The 26,853-nt window shown below is 38.9% G+C and overlaps 1 protein-coding gene across 2 annotated transcripts; it reads right to left on the bottom strand.

Moving 5' to 3' along the window:
* Window positions 1-22,024: 22,024 nt before the first annotated feature.
* LOC148038452 (BTB/POZ domain-containing protein At3g50780-like) lies at window positions 22,025-24,217 on the bottom strand. 2 transcript variants are annotated; one of them, XM_087672253.1, is made up of 2 exons: window positions 24,100-24,217; window positions 22,025-23,957 (listed from the first exon to the last, which is right to left on the bottom strand). In XM_087672253.1, the coding sequence occupies exon 2, from the start codon at window positions 23,892-23,894 to the stop codon at window positions 22,530-22,532; it is 1,365 nt and encodes a 454-aa protein (XP_087528379.1). In that variant the 5' UTR covers window positions 23,895-23,957; window positions 24,100-24,217; the 3' UTR covers window positions 22,025-22,529. The 2 variants fall into 2 exon arrangements, with proteins under 2 accessions (XP_087528379.1, XP_087528384.1); XM_087672258.1 differs by lacking the exon at window positions 24,100-24,217 and having other exon boundaries at window positions 22,025-23,580; window positions 23,768-23,904.
* Between the last annotated feature and the right edge of the window lie 2,636 nt (window positions 24,218-26,853).

Here is a 26,853-nt window from a genome sequence, read left to right as displayed (position 1 = left end):
ACATCCATAAGGACATAAGCAGGGCACAGTCTCTCTCTCTCTGTACATGATCCCCTCCCCGGCCTATCCTTCTGAGGAGGAGCCTTCCAAACGCAGAACCACCAACCGATCCAACTCGGTGTGAGTCAAGACCTGCTCGTAGTTAGCGGCCAGAGGGACACCATTACAAGAGTCCAGCATGTTCCGCACTTCCTCTTCTAATCACATACGTTTGACAACCCACACCAAGTCCCTCCTATGGGAATGCTCTTATCCTGTATCAAAGCCTAACTCTTGGATTGCATTTTGCAGGTTTGTAGAAGAAAAACATGGAGAACCACGGTCAGTTGGCATGCAAGGACGCTCTTCGCACACGCCGGGAGCATGCAGCACGCGCCCCTCCACCGGAGCGCTACGTGCCCACACTTAAGAGATACGCAAAGAAGCACGAACCTAAACGGCACCGCCCTGGATGAAGGCCTAAAGATCCTCGGGCCAGGAAAGTCAGAGCTCGTCTAAGCGTGCAACCCATGGCAACACCGGTTGCACAAATCCCCCACAAGCGCTCAGGCACCAGATGCCCAAGAGGAGAAAAGGCAGCTAGGGACAAGGAAGAATTCAACGAGTTGGTTAAAAGCACTCTAGAGCTGGCGGTGGCCTGGGACTATACCATCCATGTCCTGGCCGACATGTGCCCCACCCGACCTCACGACAATCCCGCACTAGCACCAACCCAGTCGCCCAACCAATCGAACTCGCCCTGCCTAATAGAAATTGATTAAGCCTTGCAATGTACGAGCAGCTTGACATGTATTGTCTTTTTGATGGGTGAAAGGGAAACTCCCCACTCATACCACTTCAGCTGCCCATAGCTAATGTATGCCGAACCTTTAACCTATGCGGTGCGATTAACATTATAGTAGTTTGGAAAGTCATGTTTTAACTCAACTGCATCTGTTGAATTACTTAACAAAATCAAGCATGTGCTCTCACGACATGACAAGTGGATGCAGGATAACACAGGTCTTCGTGCAAATATGTTCAGCGCCTAGATCATTGCAAAACCACAACAAAGTCATGCGGCTGAATGCGAACTATCACCCTCGCAAGTGCACACATCGTGCGAACCCATGCGTAGTCAGGGGCTTTCTTGGGTCATGCTCTGTGCTCACGATGGGTGTCACCACAATTGCACCAATACCGCAACAATGGCTCCCCTAAACAACGAGGATAGGGTAAAATCATCACGGCCATATTCATTTCCTGAGCCTCCGACACTGGACGTGTCCCGACGCATTGAAAGGCTCATAGCCTCCGCATGTTGCAAAAGTTGTATTGTGGCAAAAAAAAAACCTCGATCACAACACCTCACCTAGGGGCCCTCAAATCAGGTGTGTCCAGTGCCCTTGGTCGGCTGGCTCCGCCCCTAGTCCCCTAGCCCCCTAGCACCCCCCACAATCGTTTAGGGCACCTCAAGGGCATGACATACCTAGGGAGCTTGTCTCCACGGTCTTCTACCTACGTAATATCTAAGTATGCACGGGCACTCACCTAATCTCTGCACCAAAGTATACACACAGTCTGGGTCCTCAAGTGCAGGACAATACTCTAGGCTTGCTTAGAGTTCGACCTGTCTCCCAAACTAATCAAAATATGTCTTGTGCATGATAAAGAAGACTAGCACTACCCGTTAGGGAGAGACCCCATGAGAGGTTTTTCAAATTACAAGTATTGAAGATCCAACGAAGGTGTCGTTTGCTCTTCATCCACACTCCACTCTGAATTCCTATCCTTATCACCCGGTAAGCCTACCACGAATCATAATGTACAGAATCCTCACCAAACAGCCACTTGTACTCCATCAGTACAACACCTCCAAAGAATAACCCTACCACCAACTGCCATTGCCCTACCACCTACCACCACTTAACCCACCAACGTGCCCCCAACAACCTTCCTCCCCACCACTACCAACACTCCACCATGGCAACAACCAATGTCCTTGCCACCCACGTCTTCGGTGCATGCTAACGCCTGCTACCTACAACGGTGAGTGCCATGGGACTGGCACTCATCTATGAGGGGGGTAATGTTAACCCCAACACAAAGAAAGCAAAAGAAAATAAAAAAGATGCAGGGCAAAGGTGGAAAAAAGGTAGCCTGATTGAAGAAAGAAGAGGAGAAAATGTCAAAAGTGCAAGGGCAACCTTAAAAAGTCCAAGGCAAATGCAAAAGGGAAAATGTGCATTTTAAAATACAAAGGCGCACCCTGAAATCTTATAAAAGAGTGCCAGGTGGTGGAAAATCCGAAAAGCTAAAACGGAAGACAAAGACAAAGGCCAAGGCAAAGAGAAACGGAAGATAAAGGCGCACAAGGAAAAGCGCAAGTCAAAACTATTGTAAAATAGCGCAAGCGCATCATGGTTTAAAACAAGGAGCGCCGGGCTCTCACCGTGCAATTTGTAAATGTAGACGGGAGGTGGAAAGGAAGCTAGGGAGAGAGAATGACAATGGGAAAAAGGGCCTAGGCTACGGCCGACCATGTAAAAAAAGGGAAAAGGGCATGACCGCCCAAAAGGGATTTAGGGTTTTGTATATAAAGTTGAAAAGTGAATGAGAAGCTCATTCTTGTGTGTGACATAAAGTGGCTCTCCTCTTCTTTTTCTTCTTCTTGTTCTTGCTTGCTTGAGCCTGAGCTTGAGAGAGGGAGTGTGGGAGTGTGAGGGAGTGAGTGTGTGAGGGCGAGGGACTGGGGAGGAGAAGCTCTCCATCTTCTCCTCTCTGCTTCTTTTCTCTTCTCTTCTCTTGCCTTGCTCGCGGCTATGGAGCTTGGAGTGTGGAGCTTGAGGATGGAGCTTGCTTGAGGCTTGCACTTGGATCATGGAGCTACTGAAGTGCACGGGAAAGGAGGTAACTCGAACGGCATGGAGGTAAGCTCACTACAACCATAGATATGGATGGCGCGTGGGCTATGTGAGAGGTAGCCATTAGTGCTCGACTTGGAATGCTTGAAACTATAAGTGGTCTGTGGGTCTTGGCAGTTGAGTGAAGGCTCCCACATCATGTAGTGGTAGAGATTGATTGTCTACCTCTATTGGGCATGATAGTGAATTGCTCAACTCTTGATATTGCCATGTTATGGTGGATTGCATATATAAAGTCACTTAACCCTATTTTTCAGCATATTGTAGGTAAAGACAACCCCGTGGCTGACATGCTTTCACGAGCAAGGTTTGAAGATGAAGAGGAGCTAATGGAAGATGAAGAGGATGATGTGATAGGTGTTGAAAACGACTTTGTAACAGCAACAGGGAATGAGTATGTTGTTACTGTAGGTACAACTGTTATAACATGGATTTCAACAGTAAAAAAAGCACTTATAGCCATGAAGAAGACATGGGCAGTAGAGAGAAAGCATAATCAGTGTTATGCTTCAGTGAGATCACAACTTTTGGAAGAGTTGTATGAGGATGATTAGCTAAAAATAGCCAAATATCTTAGCCTCTACAAAGAAGGTTGAGTGGTCTGAAGCTGAATTCAAAAGGATTAAAAGAAAAGCTTATGGGGTTTTCTTGAAAGATGGATATTTATGGAAGTATGCAAAGAAAAAGAGAGGAGCACCAGTACGTATATTGGGAGGTAGGGCTTCTCAACAACAAGTGATGCATGAGTTTCATGAAAGCTTATGGGCTGGACATAGAGGAGTTTGGGGCACATTTTCTAAGATCAAAGAGAAGTATTGGTGGCAAAACATGTATAAAGATGTGGAGCATTATGTGGAATCATGCAATGTCTGTCAGATGATGTATTCCATGGTAAAGCATAGAGGTGGGTTGCAACCGACCTATCCATTGTCTATGCATTACAAATGGGTAGTTGATTTGGTTACTATGCCTACAGGTTTATGGAATATGAGATATCTTGTGCTTGCACAAGAAGGCTTGACAAATCAAGTGGAAGGTCGAGCTCTTAGTACAAAGACTACTCAAGCAGTTTGCAGGTTCTTATTGGAAGAAGTCTTTTGCAGGTATGGTTGTGTTGGTAAAGTGGTTATGGATAGAGGAGAAATTGATATGGATGAAGCTCATGAATTCTTTTCATGATTGGGTATCAAGCTGACTTTAACTTCAGCCTATAATCCTGAAGCAAATGGAAAAAGTGAAAGAGGTCATTAGCCTATCATTAAGGCATCATCAAAGTCATGCAAGGGCAGGATGAAAGAGTGGCCAAGGATGTTACCCTTTGCCTTTGAGCTGATAGGACCACTCATAGTGTAGCTGCATGGTATATGCCTTTTGAATTAATGTATGGACAACAACCAATCATGCCTATTGAGGAGGCTATTGCTACTAAGTCTTGGAGTGTTCTACCATGGGGAGAGGGTTTGAATAGAGAAGAGTTGATGGTCCTACGCATTAGAAAGTTAGAAAGAAGGCCTGAAGACATTGAGACAGCCATGAAAAAGCTGAAGACTGCAAGGATCAAGAACAAAAAGAGGTTTGACAAGTGACATAGGTTTCGACCACGAACTATACAAGAAGGGGACTGGGTGCTGGTTTATGACAGCAGCTTGGAAAATTAGCATAGTGCCAGTCGAAAGATGGCAAAGTGGTGGTTTGGTCCATATGTGGTAAGGTTTGTTTTTGATAATGGTACCTATGCATTAAATGAAATGGATGGGATAGCTCTAAGAGTTCCAGTAGCTAAAAATGTATCAAGCTCTTTAAATGAAGGGAGTCTTCAGAATATGAGTTGAAGCAGTTGGATAGTGAGCATGAACATGAGAATACGAAAGAAGAAGCGGTAGAAGATGAAGACATTGACATGGCAGAAGATACTTCTTCTGACACTACAGATCCGTAAGACTTTGGCACATGCCAGAGGATGTGCAGGTTAGGAGGGGGTGGATGTCGTGCCGCTATGCGCACACCATGTGAAAAACTCTAGAGTGCAGTTTTCTTATTGATCTAGAGAGCCAATGCCATTTTAGACATTAGTGTTAGTGACCATGGTCCAAAATACTAGAGTTTTGGACAAGTTTAGCCAAATTTTGATAATTTAGATATTATCTATTGTAAAAAATCCAAGAAATGTAGACAACTCCTAGATATAGGATGACATGTAAAAGAAAGTAGGTAGCTTTCAGCCATTAGTGGGAGATGAAGAAGGAGTGATTTGGCAGAATTCTAGTAAAGTGTCCTGGTATTTTACCCCCCTTTCAGAGCCAATGGAAGCATCAAATTGGCTGTCTGAGCATCATAGAGGAAGGTATTGTTTTATGTATGTTTTTGGTCTACAAGAGTTTTATCTTCTCATAATGTAGAAATAAACCGACAGGCTTCATCTTTGTGAGTATTCTTCTACATCTTCTATTTCTTTCTGTGAGTATTCTTCTACGTCTTCTATTTCTTTGAACCCCTTCTCTTCTGTCTACTCCTCTCCTTGAATCTCCCTTCACCCTACTATCTGTTACCCCCATGGTAGACTTTTGACCACAAACGCTCTGACAATGTGCAAACCCTAATCCTTGATAGTTACAAGCTTAGGTTTTAAAAATTCCCAACAACAATTTAGCTTCAAAATTGAGGCTTGGATGATCAATTCTCTTCACCAAAATTCATAGGCATTATATACAAAGGAGAGAAAAGCAATAGGAGGGAGATTTCTTTAATTTACAATCCCTAACTATGCCAAAAAAGGAATTGCCTACACCAAATCATGCATTAAATGTTGTTTCCTAGATTAAATGCTATTCAAAATCATGTTGCCTATATTCAATGTTGCCTTGAATACTATCACCTACATTAAATGATACAAATTTAGCATCAATTAGGTCACCTTATGCTCTTTAGGGTTTTGCAATATCCCATTCTTTAATTTGTGCATCAATTGTTATCAATTGCCCCTAAACATCATTTCTCTAGCCTTAGCACTACATGCAATGGCTCCCTCCAACCTTGCACAGCTCTAACCATGGCTCATACCAAGTGGTAAACCTAACCATTCAGAACTTGGCCTCTAGACTTAATTTCGAGCCAATAATTCAACAAACTGAAAAATATATGGTCCTACATGTCACCATGACTACTATCACCTACATTAAATACTACACATTTTGCATTGATTAGGTCACCTTATGCTTTTTCGACTTTTGTTGCGTCCCATGCTTTAGGTTGTGCATCGATTGTAATCAATCACCCCCAAACATCATCTCTCTAGCCCCAAAATTAGCTACAATGGTGGCTCCCTCCAGCCTTGCATGCCTCATACCAAGTGGCAAACCTACCCATTCGAAACTTGGCTTCTAGATTGAATTTTGAGCCAATAAAAATTCAATAGATTGAAAAATACACTATCCTACCCAAATGTTGGCCACTGCCCAATCCGAATTTGAACTTCTAACCTCTTTGAACCTCAAAGCATTGAAACTTCCCTAAACCTTAGTTAGAGATATTAGATTATTGAATTCCATATCAAACATGATAGCAAAACTCATTCTCAACATGCTATTCAATTCTCTCACCAAGATCTACCCAAGTAGCCCCTTTGGCATGTGTCCACAACTACTTTTGCCATTGTCCTCCATTACCCAAGTTAGGGTTGTTCACATTCAACTTAACACTACAAATATGCACAACCTAATTAACCAAAGCGCATTAAGTTAGAAATCACAAATCATGACTCTATGGTAGAGTGATTTTCCATTAGGTTGTGAATTTTCAAATTATTTCATTGGAATAATGAAGTTATGCATGTCTACGAACAAGTTGAAATGCAAGTCATGGTAATAAGCAAACCTTAGCTTGGGAAGTGGGGGACATTGGTAGAAGTTGTTGTGGACAAATGTCAATGGTTGCTTGGTGATAGATCTTGGTCAAAGGCATTAAATATCCCCTTGGGAATGACCTTTGGTGTCATGAGGGGTTAGAAAATTAAAACATTCCATGCATGAGACTAAGGTTTATCCAAGTTTTAATGCTTATAAGTTCATAGGGCTTAAGAATTTAAACTTGGAGGCTAGTAGGGCTAAATATTTTTCATTTTTCTCAATAAATATTCATTAGAAGTTCATTTTTAGAGGCTTTCTACATTGATAGGTTTGCCACTTAGCCATGCAGTGGGAAAACACAATATGCAAGGTTGGGAGAGTCTATCTTGGATCAAATTGAGCATTGAGCTATAGGAGATAGTGTATTTACAGTAGATGATAGTAGCCATTAGGGTTTTGATACTAGGAAAACATCAAAAGATGGCACGTGACTTGATTAGGGACTCCTTGGGTCATAAATAGCCTTATTTGCAACCATTTTTTGGGCTGGTAGTTGCACTTCTAGAATTTAAAGGTCAATCAATGGTGAGGGGAATACCATCAAAGAGATATAGAGGAAACTTGCACCATATTGTTTGCTGCTAACCTAAGTTGCCTCAAGATAAAAAGTCTCTATGATACACAAGTGGGTTGCAAGGCAAGCTCTTCACCCGACTGTGCCAAGTATATGCCTTAAGCAAAGCGAAATTATTGCAAGTTAGGCTCAAGGTAATAGGGCTTTTCCTCAAGCTAAAGAGTGGTTATAGCAAAGTGATGAGTTTTGGCCAAGACAAGTTCAGATTGCAATGTTAGGTGCCTACCTCAAGAATAGTTATTTCTACAGGTTGTAGGGTGCAAGGATTGAGTTCAAGGTGGCCTTAAAAAAGCATCGCTTTAGGCTCAAGGTAAAGAAGGGATTAGTCTTGAGATATTACAATATCGAGGTACAAAGTGATGTCCAATTCTGTGGATAGCAGAAAGAGGAAGTCTAGTATTCCCTTCCAATGCTAGTTTTCATTCAAGACGTTAATGCTTATGGGTGAGTTGTCTTGAGTGTTGCAAAGCTATGAAGGGGAGTTAAGGGTCTTGTTTGATGTCAAAGATGTAGGCTCAAGGTATTGCTACCTTGAGAGGCAAGGATGTAGAGTTGTTTGAGTCTCAAACATAAGGCAAAAACATGGCAATGCTCACTTGCCTCAATAAAGATGGATTCTAAGCAGTGTGCGAGAGATGTTTTGAAATTTTATGCTCAACATGTTGCAAAAGCAAAGAGTCATTGTCACGTGTTTTCGTGATAGCTTGATCTATCTCATATAAGACGGAAACTAAATCCGGATGAAGTAACTAGCACGCAAGTTGGACATAAGGAATTCATTTTTCAGAGATTTAGCAGATGGAGAATTATGGCAACATGCTTTGGCATGGCCTCAAAAAGCCCTAGTGAGCATGAGGTTGGATTTGAGACTATGGTGGGCATTGCACGTGGAGTATTTGTTGTTTGGATATTTTTTAAGAGATCCCCACAAGGACATGCTGGGGATATCTCAAAGAATATTGGGCATGAGAAAGTATCTTATGCTTAAGGATGGGGTACGAAGATGTGAATTGGAAAGAAAACATTATATTCCTAAGATAAATAAGAATGAAAAGTTTCTCACGTGAAGGAAAAGCTATTGTCAAAAAGGAAGAGCCTTGCAAAAATGTATGCAGGCAGGCTGTGTTTTGATTGGAGGAAGGCCGGTGATACAAAATGGTGGACGGTGCTGCGGCAGCAAGTACATGTCGAAGCTATCACGTTCACGTTCACGTTGTCGGGAGCATCATCATGTATAATTTTCCATTGTTTAATAACAAATCATTGTCTGGAGGATGTTAGGGGCGGTGTCGACCTTGGTTACATGATTTGAAGCATTGAACGTCCTTAAAGGACTACGTCTTGAAGCAGAGATGGACATTGGAAAGTGCTATATATTTAGAGATGGACATGGACATTGGAAAGTGCTATATATTTAGAGATGGACATTGGAAAGTGCTATATATTTAGAGATGGATATTGGAAAGTACTATATATTTGGAAAAGAAGTAGTTGTCCAATTTCGGCTGGTTGGCAAAATCATATTTGCAACAAGTGCAAAGAAGGAGTATGGTAAAAGTTCATTAGGTGCATGTGGCAGAGTTTGGTGAAGGCTAAGTAAGACATCTTTAGTGATGGCTACTCTCTATGAATGGGTATCCATCCCAGCAGAGTAGCTTGAGTCTCTGCCCTTCTTTCACTCCAGTTAAAAAGGATGCCTTGTTCATATATCGCAAAGTGAATATATTATTATAGGTGGCTGAGCATTGAGTATAGAGGTAGTAAATAAATATATAGAAGAGAAGAATCATGAAGGATGAATAACTTTCAAGTTGTTTTCAAGGCTATATCAGCTCAAAAGTATCATCAGGCCTTGTCTAGGGAGCTTCATCTTGAAAGAGTTCTAGATGCTCAACTACTCGTGTTCATAAGTATAGGGCAAGTTTATACGAGATGGAAGCTTTGGTTTTTGATGCATATTATATTGCTTATTTGGTTGGGATTATGGAAAGAGCATTTTTGAATGAAGAATTAATTTTGCTTGGGAATCCTTAAGTTTGCCTTGTTTTTTAGATTGATTAAGGTTTCATTTAGATAGATTGTGGTCAAAAAATTGACCTAGCTTGAGGCTAGCACTAAGCTACAAACCTATATCGTCACTCCTTGTGTCTTTGGGTTGTGTGAGAGGATTATCTTCGATTGCTGGAAACAATACATATTTTTTGGTGCCCTCTTGTTGAGGAGCGTCGACAATGGTTTGGTGTTATTCTTTGGCAGTTATTGGTCACAAGGATGGCAACTTTCCATAGGAGATTGGATGAAGATATTAGTGCTTGGGTTGATTATGTTGAGCAATGTATGCACATGTTTCATATTATGGATGCTGAAGATATGGTGGATTTTGCTTTGCATGGATTTGAAGACTATGCCTTGGAAGTTATCGGTTGTGTAGTGGATGATATTAGTAGGAGTTGGGAAAGCCTCTCATTGTTTATACAAAGTTTTTTCTTTGTTCATCTTGTAGGTTCTAGCATGAGTGATTAGACGTACAGGAAGTTTTAGGGCTTGTACCAGCTTCGACTCAATGACATTAGAGAGATGGGATGCTATTATGAGGATTACATGTATGTATTGGATCCAATTTGGCAAAAAGTATAGGATTTTGCATATGTGATGTATTAAAAAAGCATTGTTTAGAATGTTGAAGAGAAGCCATGTATGTATGAAGATGAGAGGGAAGGATTTACATCACTAGATTATTCTTTTCTTATGGAGAAAGCTAGCTTTTTTGCAAGTATTACTATCTTTGGCAATGATAGAGAAGAGGGGGAGGGCTTCCATGAGTCCCCTACATCTTGTGGTGATAGGTGTTATGCTTACTAATGTTGGTTTGGACTCCTTAGTTTGTGAGGAAGATCTTGATGTTTCTTCTGGATTTGGTGATGTGTTGAGTGATGCTGTTTCCATGATAATTGTGGAGATGTATTTGGTGTTGATGGTGATAAGTTGGTTGTTGAAGAAAGTAGGCTAGAGCACCTGTCCTGTATGCTAAAGGATAAGGGAAAATTTTATGAGTACTCTTTCGAGTTGGATGATGCTTCTTGTGTTGAAAAGATGTTTTTGGATAGTTTGGGAAGTGATGATGATGACAAGCTTATTGTATACCAAGAGATAATGCAAAGTGATGTGCATGTAGTAGAATTTCCATTTGTTATCTTTTCTTATACTTTTGATGAAGATATGTTTTATGACTTGTACTTGCAAGGTATGCTTTTAGATGACTATATAGATGGTATTTCTAGAAAATAACTTGATATGGATATTTCTTGTGGAGTCTCTCCTCCATTTGAGTGTGCTCATGAGTATGTTTAGAAAGATGTTGGTACTATGTTCTTGTTGGAAGTTCTTGTTGGAAAAGACAGTGCAAGATGTGTCTAAGAAAGAGGTCCAAAGTATGTTGATAGAGAAGGCTATTCCTAGAATTTGGCAAAGTATTTATTGGATGCATACGGCAACGTGTGGTGTCCAAGGTATTAAGGAAGGCTTCATTATGAAGCCATTGGAATTACTTCTTGATGAGGAAGTAGTATGGGATTTGAGGTGTAATTTTATCTATTGCTTTGTGGAGACTAGGTCTAAGGAAGAGATTGTGTTGATTGGTATATGCATGTCTACGAGAATGCAAAAGCTCATTTATAACTTCTTTGATTTCTTATTTGGATGCATATAGATATTTGCAAAGCTTATAGGTTTTGAGAATGCGGTTAGGGAATTTGGAGGCAAGTGTTGGAGTCAACAATTTGATGAAGCACTTTATGTGGACATGGTTTATATGGACTATTATCATTGGGATAGCAAACTAGAGTTTTCATATGCGTATGAGTTATATGGTTCTTCTATGTTATCTTCAAGCCTAGAGAAATGTCTAGCACGGAATGAAGATGATATAATCTATGTGCTTGATTAAGGAGTTCAATCAATATGCTTTACAAGGCAGTTTGATGAGAGTGGAATTATTTTTGTATTCAATCTAGGTACCCGAAAAATCTTTCTTGTTGGTCATCACGATGAGAGTCATATTATTTTCATCTTTGATCCAAGAAGACCACTGCACGTGAATGTTTGTGGACCAGACGGTGGGCTAAATATGTCATGTATTTTCGCAATAGCTCAATCTATCTCACGTAAGATGGAAACTATATCCATATGAAGTGGAGCAAGCACAAACTAGCATGCAAGTTGAACATAAGGAATTCGTTTTCCAAAGATTTAGTAGTTGGAGAATTATGACAACATGTTTTGGCATGGCCTCAAAGCCCTAGTGAGCATGAGGTTGGATTTCATCTTTGTTGGTCATTGCATGCACAATACTTGTTGTTTGGATATTTTAACATATCCCCACAAGGGCATTATGGGATAGCTCAAATAATATTGGGTATGTGAAAGTATCTTATGCTCAAGGATGGGATACAAAAAAGTGTGGAAAACAAAGATGTGAATTCTAAAGAAAATATTATCCTAAAACAATTAAGAATGAAAAGTTTCTCGTGCTAAATATCGTGAAGGAAACGTTATTGTCAAAAAGAAAAAGCTTTAGAAAAAGCCTTGCAAAAACGCATGCTTCATTAGATTGGTGAAATGCTTTAAAAGTAGGTCGCTGATCAAGGATATTGGGGGGTGGGAAAGCAGAAGTAAAGAAGGGTCATATGCTTCACATTGGAAATGTAGGAGGCAATGAGGAGTGATCCTCAAGTCAAGGACATTCCAAAGTTGCAAGTCCACCGCTAGATCTTTTCAAAGGTAGATTGTGAAGTGGTTGTTTGAGTTTAAAGGCTTTTAATAGGAACTTAATCATGACAAGCTCAAGATAACATACTGATTTTGCCTTGAGCACATTGATTTTGTGGGGATAAGAGGGTACAATTCTTAGAACAACTAATGCTTTATCTCAACACAATGAGTAGGTCGAGGAGATGTAAGTTTGTGCAACAAGTCTCGTGGATTTTGATGAGATGTGCAAGACCTTTGATATATGTATGGCTTACCTCGATATAAGTGTTTCTTTGATACTAGGGCCTCAAAAGCATAAGAAAGTATAGAGCACTCTCCTAACACAAGGTAAGGGTTATGCCTAGTATGTGCAAGTGGGGGATGTGATGAGAGAGCTCTCCAGCTTGGCTAGAGTTATTAAGCCTCCTTATGTTGAGATAAAGAGGATGGATTTGAAATGGGCAAGGGATCACAAGATGAAGCTCCCTTAGTATCAAGGCACAAAGCTTAGAAGGCACTTTGCATAAAATTCACCAAGAAAGATTTGAGAGGACAATGTAGTTGTATTGAGGTATTTTACTAGAAGTTTGCCTCCCGGTGGTGAAGATTCTTATGCAACATTTTTGAGTGCTCAATGTCAATGGATCTCTCTCTCTCCAAATAGGCAAGTTGGAAGCAATGATTAGCCTTGTTCTAACTCCTACAAGTGCAAGTCAAGTAATAAAAGCCACAAACCAAGCCATGAGAGGAGTTTCTGAATTAGATGAAGGTGAAATGCTAGATGTCTATTGTTTTCTATAAGTTTTTTCCATTTCCAATCCACCACTTTCTTCTCTTATCCCTTTCAACTTTATCTATTCCATCAAATTAGTTCCTCTAGATTTAGCCTTCCTACTCTAGTTGAATGGGTTTCACATAGCTATCCATTTTTGAAAGGGAAGTAGAACACCACTCAATCTATCCAAGCCATGACCACTATCCTAATCCTCCAACCAATAAGAAAATAAGGCATCTTTGATTAAATGATTTTCTTTCATATGAATGGCTCTATTTCCAACTTCTTCCTTGGTCTTTGCTATGCCTTTTTAGCATTTCCTACTTCAGTAGTTATTTTCATAGCTACCATCTTTAGCTATTCCTTTGACTTTCCTCTTGAATGACCTCTTAACTTTGAGGGGAGCAACGTTTCCATTTGCAAAGGCTCCTTACTTTCCTCCTATCAAGTGTATTATGAACAAAGTTTAGACTAGGTCCTCATAGTCACACACTAAAAAGGGTAACTAATATTTTCATATTAGTAATAGAAGCTATATGATACATCAACAAATGAGTTTATATATATAAATCATGAGGTGGATAAGAGGATGAGGAAAATAATAGGCTATGTGAGGGGACTATGATGTATAGAGTCCCAAAATTTATTTGAATTTTTGACTCTCTAGAAAACAATGATAACACCTTCTACTTCATATCAATCCCTCTATCTACTATGTAAGCCAAATGACATGATCATATATTGGAGTTTGATACACCAAGTGTATCATGACCACAAGGCTCAACGGGGTGCCTTCATATCCAATACACTTCACTGTCAACTATGTAAGGCCAAATAATACCATACTACCTCTAATCATGATGCATATAGTCATTATTAGCCCAAGGTTCAATGGGCCCCTCTAGCCAAGCATTAACGAATACAACTAATATTTTGATATAGATAACAAAAAAGCTAGGGTATCTCCACTATGGAACTTAAATGTGGATGGTTGAAAAATACCAAAATGGAGCCCACATCATGAAGAGGTATGGATGTATTGTCACATGTGTGTAGTCAAGGAACTTTAGTCAAAAAACAAAGATCCTAGAGCCAATCACACTTGCACATCATATGAATAGATGCAGCACTACCCACAAGCGAAGGCTTCTATGAAGATGAGCAAGTCAATGGAGAATCATCCATGTGATGATTATGAAGCAAGACAGATTTAGTCAAAACAAAAGGAGAAGATGTGGATGAAGAGGTAGACTGCTTCATACTAGGAAAAATGTGAGGTGCTTCTTCCAGCACTTCTTCTTGGGATGCAAGGTCTTGCAATAGTGAGGATACTTGGCAAAGCTCTTGTGCTTGTTCTTTTGGTCAAAATTAGAGTTGTAGGGTGACTTTGATATGATCTTTTGGTAGTCAAATTAGTAAGCTACCTCACTATCGCACAATCTTGGCTATTGCGGCAAATTCTCTACTTCTAAACTTGCTCATCTACTTGAAAACTTGCTTGAGCTTTTCATGCAATTGAATCACTAGGCTAAATTGATCTCATGCTAGCAATCAAGGGATCAATCATGCACACGTTTACAAATATTGAAAAGTCAATATGTTTTTAAGGCTTTTAATTAAATTTTCTCTCACTAATCTATTTTGGTTTTCCCCTTGTGATGTGCATCTCACTCCATAACCATTGAGACTAACTCATTCCCCCATACGATGGTATCCTACACATGTAAGGTCAAGGAATGGCTTTAGAAGACATTATACTTTGGTATGGAAGATGTGATAAAAGTGTTAAAGCCATGCCCTCCATTGGAAGATCTTACCTATTAAATAACTTGGAGATTACACCTCCAAAAATATAACTGCACTAGTCCTATCACATGTGATCAACAAAAACGATATCATATTTGACCAAATCTAAAATAAATTTATAAGATTACATGTACAAAATGGGAATTTCTATTGCATATTGAAAAAAAATTGATTAGTTTTTAAGGTAAAGGGGTCACTTTATTGCCTTATAAGATGTGTGTAAATTGTATTTTTAAAGAGCCTTTGAACATGTGATATGGATAGTTTTTTATAAGGGCATCCTTTACTTAAATAAATTGTGATAATTTGTGAAATTATTGCAAAATAAAAATTTCTAAGTAGTTCTATAAGCTTCCATCATACTTTAAACGGTTTTAGGTGTGTGAACAACAACTATTGTGAATAAAAGGATCCTTTTGCATGTAACATTCCTTAGTAAGGATCGTGTTAGCCAATGTAACGTGCATCAGTGAGTGCACTTGGCATTAATTACATAGCACACTCTAGTGACAACACACTTTTCATTAATGTAAAGAGAGGTTCTTCTATAAAAGGAGCACTATGTAATAGAAATATGTACGATTGCCTACAATCTTGTGGCTAATCTTATATGGGACAATTGTTGCTTGAGCGACATTTTTGTTACATGGCCAATTGTTGCTTGGGCAATGCTAATAACTGCCTTGATTATAAAATAATCAATGCTAATAACTGCCTTGATTGTTCCTTATAATAGGTAAAGTGGGCTTTTACAAAGTGACACTAAAAAGAGAAAGGGAAGTGTCACTATTACCACAAACCCAGGCACTACATTGAGAAGTGTCGAAAAAGACTTCAGGTGTGTGGATAATTGATATTGTAAAGGACTCCTTTTATATGTGAACTTCTTTAGTAAATGTTATTTTAGCCAATGTGTCACTTATGATTGAGTGCCCTTGGAATAGGTAATTGTGACACATAGCAAGGTGTGGTGGCAATAGAATTTTCATTCATGTTAAGGGAGGTTTTCCTTTAAAATGACCACTATCTAATAGAAGCATTTTTGTGTGCCTAAAATCTCGTGCCTAGTCTTATAAAATTCACACACGCACACACACACACACACACACACACACACACACACACACTCTCTCTCTCTCTCTCTCTCTCTCTCTCTCTCACCAAGGTATGCTAAGTCATCACAAATCTCCTCCATTGTATATTGAGCCCTTGAGTACAAAAAATAGGCCATTATTATTATTATTATTATTATTGTCCACAATCCACCACTTGAGTCCTTGATTGAGCTTTGCCCATGATCAAGCACAATTGGGTTGAGAAGAGGGTTGAAAGGAGGAAAAACACAATAAGTAGAGAAGAACACATCAAGATTAGATCTCTTAATGTCACACACTTTGAATGATACCATGTGATGCACATTATAGAAGTAAGAAAATAACACATTGCGAGAAGAAAATGCAGATGATGTTGAAGGAAACAAAAATCAAATTGAACAAACAAAACGCAAGTTGAATACAAGCAACCTTACACATATGGATCTCACCATGCCAATGAGCGAGTCAAACTATTGAAGGCAAGAGAGAGCATTATAAGGGAGATGAAAGACAAGTTGGTTGGAAGGTGATTGCGAACAATAGGGAGAGAGGGCTAGTATGATCTCACTAGACAAATGGCAGAATGAGGCTATAAGTAGCCAAAAGTGGGAAGATATGGTTGACTTATAGCTTAAAATGCTTGATAGCATTAAATGTTGTAAATCTGGCTACCCTGTAAATGTCTATCGAGAAAAGTATCACCCAATCTAAAAATGTGCCACCCAACTTGCATTGGCCATGAAATACAAAAGAAGAAAGTTCACTACTATAGAAGAGAGCCACATATACAAAAGGACATGTTGGAGAAGATAGAGGATGCCACAGAGAAAAGAGAGAGACCCTAATCTCCACTTAATGTATTTATGATGAACATTGCTATCAAGCACAAGGGGCTAACAAATAGGGAGTGTCTCAAATCTCTAAATATCCTCACCAAACTCTACTTAGGCTCACAAATAAGAGATGAAAACAAAAGAAGATAGACTCAAACATATATGTTAATGCCAATCTAGGTATAGTACCCACACAAGATGGACTATAACATGGTGTGTAGTCATCCTCACTACCAAGTGATAATGACTCCATTGTGATTGTCATTGCTTGATTACATGCAACCTCCTCATTTGAGTTGATGTTGGATGAAGCTGCCACCAATTTTACATAGTACTTGCCCAAAATTTTATCAAATCTTTTATAGATTTGTTTGAGTCCTCTACAATAGGTACATTTTATTGGATTGTATTTGTCTTTGCTAAGAAAGGCACCCATAATCATTCCCACTTCTTTTCCATATCAATCTTCATCCATATGAATAACTACAATCTCTTCATAGGACATCTCTTGTTCTACATTTAGATCTATGAAGGGTCAGAGATGTCTACATTTAAATCTATGAAGGGTCTTTCAAAATTTCATATTGAATTAAGCTATTGAGAAGCGCAACCTTATAGCCATCCATATCAGATCGACTCTCAATAGTAGTGAGAGTTGGAAGAGAAGATTTAGGGATTTTATATATTGTCTAAGGGTCTCCAATGGGTAGGGAACACTATAGAGTTGTATTTTAAAAACAACTTCAAGATTCTTACATTATCACCAAAAATATGCTCAAAATAAAGTGCACACATCCTCACCTTTTTTGATCAAGTTGATATTATGTAAGGTTGTACAAGAGACCCAGCCCAATATGGCTAATGCACTTCTACTTTTCTCTAAATAATCTTCATGGGGCCTTTTGGTAGACATCCATCTTGTAAAGTCCATGGCATAAGGTCCCTAGTGCAAGTTGTCATCACATTGCTCTAATCATAGATCATACATATGTTATCCACAATCATGGACCACTCATTTGTTATCCAAAAAACATAGCCACATACTAAAGAAACCACATTTCATAATTATGAAAAGTGGGCAGTGTGTTCTTTTTTAAGTTTGTTGTTTAAGGCACTAAGAGTGTAAATATACTACCATCTAATATTATAAGTTGCACTTTACTAACACCTTGAACATGATACCGGGTGTTAGTTGAAAAAGTAGGCATAGCCATTCTATGACAACAAAGGTGTTTCCAAATAGGAAAACCAGTCTTATGAGTAGTATGTTGGTTAGCACCGATATCCAAATACTAAACATTAGAATTAAAAACTGCCATTCGTGGGTCATCTAGAGAAGGATTGTAGCAATAATGTGTGGTGAATGCATAATCTTCCAAAAAACATGTGCAAAGTCCCTCTTATTACCATGGTTGCTATTTTTACCAAAATTTTGTGAGCATAGAAGTTTGTGGGTTATATTTACAAGCTTAAGCTTTGCTTTTTTGCATGCACAACCTTTGCTCTTTCTTGTTTCTTGTGTGCTATTGAAGCCCACTAATAGAAAATGATTGGGAAGCATCTGTTATCTATTGTCATTATCTACAATAATCAAAGTTTGATTCTTCATATTCTCTATTCATCACTTGCTTATAAATTTCTTGCAACTTAATGCATTCTCTTTTCTTTTAGAGAGAAAACACTATTAAGAATGTCCATGTTGGACATATTTTCTACAATTGTTACTAAATGTGGAGGATGAGTCAATGTTGTACTCATTACTCAGTAACATCATGAGCATCCTTGAATTAGGATCACCACTACCATACTCATCGTCTACAATTTTAAATCTTTAGTCATCTTTTGTTTAGAGATTTAGTGTTCCTACTTTGGTTTTGATTCCTTAGCATTAACCTTTTTATTTAGCTCTTTCCAATTTCAAGTATACATAGCTTTCTTTAATGATCCATAAAAGCCTTCTCAAAAGGAAGTTGTCTTTTATAGTCATTGCTTTTGCAAACTTAAGCAAATCCCAAGAGCATTGATGTGTGTCTATGGACACCCTCTATATCTCATTGAATTTAATAAGGAACAATATGGTAGAAGTGATATATATATATATATATATATATATATATATATATATATATATATATATATATATATATATATATATATATATATATATATATATATATATATATATATATCTCATGTAAAGATTTGCATCTACTAGGATTCAAGGCTTGGATTTGTGGGATACACCTTTAAGGCATCTTGGTATTATTCCTATCACATTGAAATTCTCTCTCTCTCTCTCTCTCTCTCTCTCTCTCTCTCTCTCTCTCTCTCTCTCTCTCTCTCTCTCTCTCTCTCTCTCTCTCTCTCTCTCTCTCTCTCTCTCTCTCTCTCTCTCTCTCTCTCTCTCTCTCTCTCTCTAGGAGACACACCCCATCATGTAACATATCATGAGACTAAACCCACCATGTGACATATGATTGGAAAACTCTTGATAAATCCACCTTCTTAAATTTTGTGTGCTTTGAGTAGGTTGAAAATTATATTATTTTGTGTGTTTTCATTGTTTTGATCCCTACATGGTTACATTGGCTTTCATTGTTTTAATCCCTAGATGCATGGGAGGCTCGAATTCATGGTCTAGTCTTTTGACCTCGACAATGTGATGTCATAGCATAGCTTAGCCTTCGCTCATGTCATGCAAATCCCTTTAACCATCTTAATTGGTTAGGGTTTTACTTTAAGCTTCTAATTATGGTTGTAATAGTTTGACTTATTGTTCCATTTTGCTCATTTATTATTGTTCTTGTGCTCAAACTTTATTACTTTCTAGGTTGATATCAATGCCAACTATAGTAAAAGATAGTCCACAAGATTTGCATTATCCTACCTACAAGGATTATAGGACCAATTGTTCATAGTTTCTATGGCTTCCTAGTCTAAGCTTCAATGATGCCTTTTGTTCAAGCACATTGTGATCCCTTGGTGAGTCTTTGAAGTAACTTGATGAGGGTTTTGATTTGAGATATCTAGCTCATAAAATGCTTGCCTAATGAGGGAGGTTCAAGTAGCTTATCTAGCTTGAGTAGTGGGCTTAAGTTGAGGTCTTATAGTGAAGAAGAGTTAGTAATGTCATATTTTGCTTAGTATGGGGTAGTAGGAACCCCTCGGGACTATCTCTCAAGGGGTCTTTAAAACCATTGAGAGTCGGGATCAATGGTTGAAAGTGCACCTTAAGTGCACAAAAAATTACGACTTTTGCAAAAGTAAACTCAGCCTAAAAAGTAAACCCAGCAAACTATGCACCTAAAATGTAAACCCAACCCATTGTGTGTAAACCCAGCTTGCTGACTACTTAGGATGTCAAAAAACCAGTGCAATTGTTGAAAAATGGAATGACAACAATAAATAAGCTAAAAGTAGCACTTGTTACATATGCATTAAACATGGTGTAATGGTTTAAAATTTTGTACTATATCCATGTGCTCATTGGTTCAAACCCCTTAGGATTTTCTATTTGGTATTTCCTTAAGTTTTTAAATATTTTTCTAAAATTTTTAGAAGAGGCTTAGGCTTCTCAAACAAACCACTATATTAAAAACTTTTAAGATTTTGTTAACAAAAAAATTACAAGCTTGTAACGGAGGTCTAAGACAACAAATTTAAACTTGGCAAAGGGGTTTTGAAAGTTTGAAAGGAGAGTTCATGAAAAAAGGATAAACTTATAAAGATAAGGTTTAAATATTAAAAATTTGAGAGAAATAAAAAACTAAGGAAATAACGAAAAAAAATAGTTTAAAAGCTTGATCTCGTGAGTTCATGCATATAGCAAAATTTCAATCATTAAACTATAAACTATGGACATATTCTCAAAATAACTTTTAACTTATTTGGTAGTGACTACTTTCTAGCAAGCCATTTTTCTGCATCAATTTTCAAGTAGCCATTTTGTGGCACATGTTATGAGGGTAGCACACATGTCGACCATATTTTGGCAAGCTAGGTTTACTTTTTAGGCTATGTTTACTTCGACAAATAGGAATGATCACAATTTTTATGCACCTAAGGTGCACTTTTGGCCATTGATCTCAACTCTCAAAGGTCTTAAACACCCCGTAGGAGATAGTCATGAGGTCATGCACCTTCAATTAAAAGATTCACAACCAATAAAAAGAAAAGAAAAAGATACCTTGAACTAGGAAATATCTACAAACATTAAATCCACACATAACAAAAGCATTAAATGGGGAGTGAGGCATCCTTCTATCAAGGCTTGGTCTAAGAAAACCCCATAACAAACAACTTGGTCCTACATTTAGGGTTTTGTGCAAACAAGCTGCTCCAAAGTCGACAAGACAATATTGAAAGATCGATGACTACTTTGTTAGAGGTTTTAAAACAAAGACGGTAGCATAATCATTGCTTGCTTTGTGTTAAAGAGGCTTTGATATTTGTGCAAGACATCAAGGCTATCTTTGCTGACAAACACGTGTGATAGTGATATGCAAACACACACACACACACACACACACACAAAGCTATTTGTAGAAAAAAAAAAGAACATGCCACTTGGGGCACCAAAAAGTCACTTTCGAATACTGCAAGCTCTAATTAATGCAACAAGCTACACCAACAAAATGTGCATGAATTAAGTATCGAGCTACATAGAGCATGAGAGCTTATAAGTCAAGTTTAGCCTTATAACTCGAAGAACATATTGATCATGTTCTTCTACACATTGCTGTCTCAAAAATCAACAATCCTCAACAACTATGTAAGCTTGAACTAGTTATGCAGCCACTTGTTAATGTTGACAACCATGTTTTGCGAGGCCCACCAAGATGCAGCTTGCTTCGCTGGTAAAACACCAGGAGTCAACATTGCTAAAATGCAATTTTCGTTTTGTTCATGGAGTAACCTTTGGTCATCATTATTTTGAGTGTTTTTGGCTTTCACTTTTGACTTTACATATCACACATGAGACAATGTACAAGGACAACATATTTCATGCTCAGATTCCTCGTACCTCATTAAACACAACAGCATTTTTAGCTTTTATTAAAAAACTCATAGTTAGAACTTAACCATCAAATCTTTAAATCATCATAAATTATGCACAAAACTAGCAACTATAATTTAAAATACAGTCTCCTGCTAACCAGGGCATGAACATAAAGAACGCCATCATACATTCAAATAACTAGCCTTTGCTGAGGATCTTACCTTACCATTTCCAAATGGAGGCTACAAACCAGATTGCATAAAAGTTCCATATAATTAATACGACAAATATTTCACTGAATAGTCGCAAGAATTTTGTCAAATCCACCAATAAACATGTACAAAATTAAGAGTAGGTGTAGACTCTGCAATTGTCCAGCTCAACCATTACACAAACAGGGTCAATCTTCAACAAAGAAGATGCTCCCAAGATTCATTTACACAAAACAAGTGTTTCTGGAGCACACAATGCAAGGCTAGGCTGCAGATATCCTTTGGGGTCTTGGAACGAATTCCTGCACCATTGTGCATTTTCAGTCAATGCTTTACTACCGAACAACCTTGTCCATGCAATGGTTCCAGAAGATTGGAACTTAAATATATATTCATATGTTATTGTTTTTGATTTTATGTACAGAAGATGTAGCTACAAAGACGTGTACATGGCAAACTCAATCCTGCAGTCCTGTGTGTGCTGAAATACTATGTCCAGTTGCTGGGGCCATGTTGAAACCCTTCAGATGAATAATAGATGACAAATAAATTAACCACCCTCTCAGCACAAATGAGATGGTAAGGTATGTTGAAAAGAATCTCACCAATCTCCAGCAACTACATCAATACCTCAAATGATATATATGCAGAACTGTGCTAATTGTGTTGATGAAATGCCCTAAGCTTCAGTCACGGTATTGGAAAGAAAACAATCTTGTCCACTGTCTTGATATTGCACTGCATGCCTCAAATTGTTACACCACGAGTCAAATGCTGGGCTCAGGTCAGGCCATGCCTTCCTGGTCTTTAAACAAGTTCCAATCCAAATTTTGAAAATCTCCTGTTGATCAATGACTGAAAGCGTTCCAACAACTGCACACAGTCCTTTCTCCAAGTCTTGCTGCACATCACTGTCTTTTGGTTCATCACTGTCACTGGCTAGCTTTGCAATGACCGGTAACCAGGTAGTCACAAGAGCAAATCGTGTTTTTCTAGGTATGATGACCTCACCAGTCTGAAGGGCTCGCAACATTCGGACCAAAACAGCAAACAAAGTCTCTGTGAATGGGTTTTGATATATTCTAGACACCATTAACTGAGCCAGATCTTGTTCTTCAGCAAAAACCTTGATAGCAATGTCTGCCATCTGTAAAACAAATAACTCCTCCAGAAGCCATCGCAGTGCTGAGCTAGCAACGTGCAGCTGATGAGAATTCCACGAGAAAAAATTCGCAAATTTTCTAAGCTGAGACTTTAGGAGTTCTAAGTTATTCAGCAACTCTGCAGAAAGGGCAGCCTCATTGACAGCAGCAAAGGCAGGAGATACATTAGGCTCGGCATTTGCTCGAAGAACCCTTTCCGTAATCTCCCGGGCCTTGGTTGGAGCTCCATTTGAAACTAGCAAAAGCAGTTCTCCTAAAACGTCCTTCATGATGTCCAAGGGTCTGCAATCGGGCGCATGCTCGGGGGTGCAAAGCCTTGCCCCTAAATCCGCCGTGACCTGAAGATGCCATGCCGAGATGCACGAGCGCACTGCGATCTCCTCATCATGGCTCCATGGCACACCCTCCAAGAAGCACATGCAGGCACTCACACAATCATGAAACAGCAACTCTGCGGAAACCTCCAACACATCAAGAGCATCCTGCACACTGCTGAAGATGGCGCCGTTTAGGGCTTTGTCTGGAAGGTACATGAGTTCGATGCATCGCTTGTAGACATCGACGTTCCTGCACGGAGGCAGAGTGAGGACAAGGGGGGAGGCAAGGTCGGCAGCCCATCGTTCAGAAAGCCGGACAGCAAAATACTCCGCGCGGCGGAGGGCGGCGGAGTGCGCATGGAGCACGACATGGTCTGCGGGGCTCGGATCTGCAGAATCAGATGATGAAGATGGAGGCGGTGGTGGAGAAGATGTACCTGGAGAAGGAGCGATCCTGGATGATGATGGTGCGGCAGAGGGAGGAGGCGACTGAAGGCGCAGGATCACGTCTGCTGTTGTGGCGTCGCCGAGGCGGTGGGGGGTGGATCCTTTCTGGCTATGCATTTCCTACACCATTCTTTTCTGACGGACCACCAGCCAGGTCCTTTCTCTCTCGGTGGGTGTTGTCTGCTTATTACATCACCCAAAAAGTATAGAATGTATAAAAGGCACACAACTACTTCTCAGACAAAAGTGCAAAAGAAACCAGAGGCATTGGAAGATCAGTTAGCAGGTGGGAGAGAGAAACTCTCCCATGTGTTTCTCATACCTATCAACTATGCAAGCATTGGAGCTCTCCTTGTGTAGATTTCCAATTCCCACACAGTTTTCTAGGACATTTCCCAATTTGTTTTGCCACAGTGCCCACATACCCTCAAAATCAAAATTTAGAAAGACACCTCTTCTCTAAACAACTTTCCCCCTTCCTTTAACTGGGAAAATTGACCTTCACTTTTTTCCCATAAAAAGGTAACTAGCTAGCCAAGCTCGCTAATCACGCGTTTCATGGTTTGCAAACTTGCAAAGCACACAAGGCATCTTCGCCTCATTTGTTTTGCTCACAAACGACAAACAACGTGCTTTGCTCCTAATGAATAATACACTCTGTGCCTAGGCCCTAATGTGTAAAATCCCGCCAATTTAAAGAGATTGCTTGTTAAGAATATGTGTACATAAGCATATAATTAATCATGTACACTATAATTGACAACATGTGTCTGTAGAGATATAATAATGCATTCATATGTGTGCGAAGAGAAACTTCAAAGATGTATAAATATTTAGTACATTAAGATTTTAGACTAATGTGTGTGTATGCATATGCACCTTTAAAAGATTGTGCAATAGATATGCTATGCATGCATATATGTAATGTTAGTTTAGAAATGTGTTTTAGACAAGGTTATGGACTTCGTTTTGTCTAAATAAAGCTCTCTCTCTCTCTCTCTCTCTCTCTCTCTCTCTCTCTCTCTCTCTCTCTCTCTCATGCAATTAGGTTTTGTGCACATGCCAATATATAGAAACATATCAAATGGCCCTCTTAGATGTGATATGCGATACTTATCCACTTTACATTACAAAAGTGTATATGAGTCACTAAAAGTCCCTTAGCAATCTTAGGCTTTTTACACACCAAATGACAGACGCCTACTTTGTAAGCTTTAACTAATCAAAATACTTATTTAAGGTTTGGGCATTCGTAGTCTTTTACACACTGGAGAGGACATGACCTGTTGTTTACCTGCTAAACAGGTGAACTCCTTGCCCACTTTTGGACAGAAAGTTTCCTTGCCCACTTTGTAAAGTGGCGGACAAGGGTGCACTTTTTGCATTTGTAACCAATAAAAAAAAGTATAAGTTTATTATTTTTTAATTTTTTTACAGACTGTGTCCATTTGGTGTGTAAAGGTATAATGCCTATATCCACACCCATTTTCAAAAAGTGCATACCCACACTTTGGGCGAGGGTTGGCCATTTGTCACTTGGTGTGTAACCAGCCTCAATACGACTTGTACACCATCATTAGCTTGCTTGGACCGAACTTGCATTGTTCATAGAGCCCTCAACTTGTTGTTGCTACTTAGCCCACCCATGGAGCTCATGAACTCCAATCCTTGTCTAGAGTCCCTAGGCTTTCCAATAGCGTACCAACCCCATGTTGAGTTTACACAATGCCATATGAATTTACATATTTCTTAACAATGCTAATTAGTCGAACAACAAAGGTAAGACAAATGTTGTAAAGCTTATCGAACAAAACTTGTAAGTTGAGCTTCATAACATGCTTTTTTGTCATATAATGATACTAATCTCATTCTATTGTTGAGAGCTGTGTGTGTGTGTGTTACAATATCCTATATGTAGACATACTCTGTGTGTGTGTGTGTGTGTGTCTCTCTCTCTCTCTTTCTAACCTTTTGACTCTTCTTTTTCTCTTCTATTTTCTATTTTCTTTCTAATCACTCTCCTTTTTTCTCTACCTACTCTTCTTTTTTAATTTGGTCAGTGTAGTTAGAACTATTAGAGCATAGATTGGATGGGTTGCCCCTGCTAACACCTACTCAATTTATGCCTATTTTGCTAAAATTCAGAATACAGAAGTGATGGTAGATGAGAGGATAGATGCTTTGGCAGAGGAGAATCTAGATCCTTTGACAAAGGATAGTATAGACGTAGTACCAAAGGGTATTAAGGATGCAAAGATCTTGACTAGGGATGCTTCTATACTATCTGATATATGTAGGTTAGTGTTGATGATATAGATGTATTGACTATGGTTGTAGATGTAGTATTAGAGGAGGGTGCACATGATATACAAGCAGTATTTGATAACGTGGATCAACTAGCCTCTAATATTACTATGAAAGTGCCTATTGATGATGCTTTGACTAAGAAGGGAGATGCTACAACAAGATTGGATGCAAATAATGTATTAATTGAGGATGAAACAATACCTGAAAATGCCAATTCTACATAGGCAATGCATGCAAATGATATAAGAACTCAGAATGAAGAAGAACTCGATGCTTTCAATGATGTTGTTGATGAGATAGATGTAGATGTTATCGAGAGGGCATCACCACTTTTGTTTGTTCCAGCTGTAGAGATGCCAAAGCTTGTGCAAGTAAAAAAGGACGTTAGCCAAGATATATCTATCATGGAGGATGTATCTTTATGGAGGTTTGAATTGGGGAGCATATGTTTTCCTATGCATGATGACAAGGTATATGTGGATGTATTCTTTTGTATGAATGATGTTGGGACAAAAGTGGATATGTTTGATGGACCCAAATCAAGCGAGATACTACTAGTTAAAGGGATGCAAAATGCAACAAGGATGCTATAGGATCCAAATGGGTTTACACATTCTAAAATGGCACAAAGTTTTGATATGTTATCATTACCATTTGATCCTCAAGGGTCTATTGGTTTTGTTGAGTTGGATGTCTATGGCTACATGCTATTTGGGATGTATGAGCTTTTGATGCCTTACAATTTAATGGGAGTGCTTCGGATAGCTAC

This window comes from Lygodium microphyllum, chromosome 3, assembly GCF_053477565.2.
Source record: "Lygodium microphyllum isolate KBCC chromosome 3, Lygodium_microphyllum_v1.1.10, whole genome shotgun sequence".
NCBI lineage: Eukaryota > Viridiplantae > Streptophyta > Polypodiopsida > Schizaeales > Lygodiaceae > Lygodium > Lygodium microphyllum.
The sequence above is the reverse complement of the archived record's forward strand: the minus strand, read 5'-3'. Positions and strand labels throughout refer to the sequence as shown.

Excerpts from the sequence above, each read along its gene's own strand:
- LOC148038452 (XM_087672253.1), bottom strand. The coding sequence starts at position 23,894 with ATGCATAGCCAGAAAGGATCCACCCCCCACCGCCTCGGCGACGCCACA.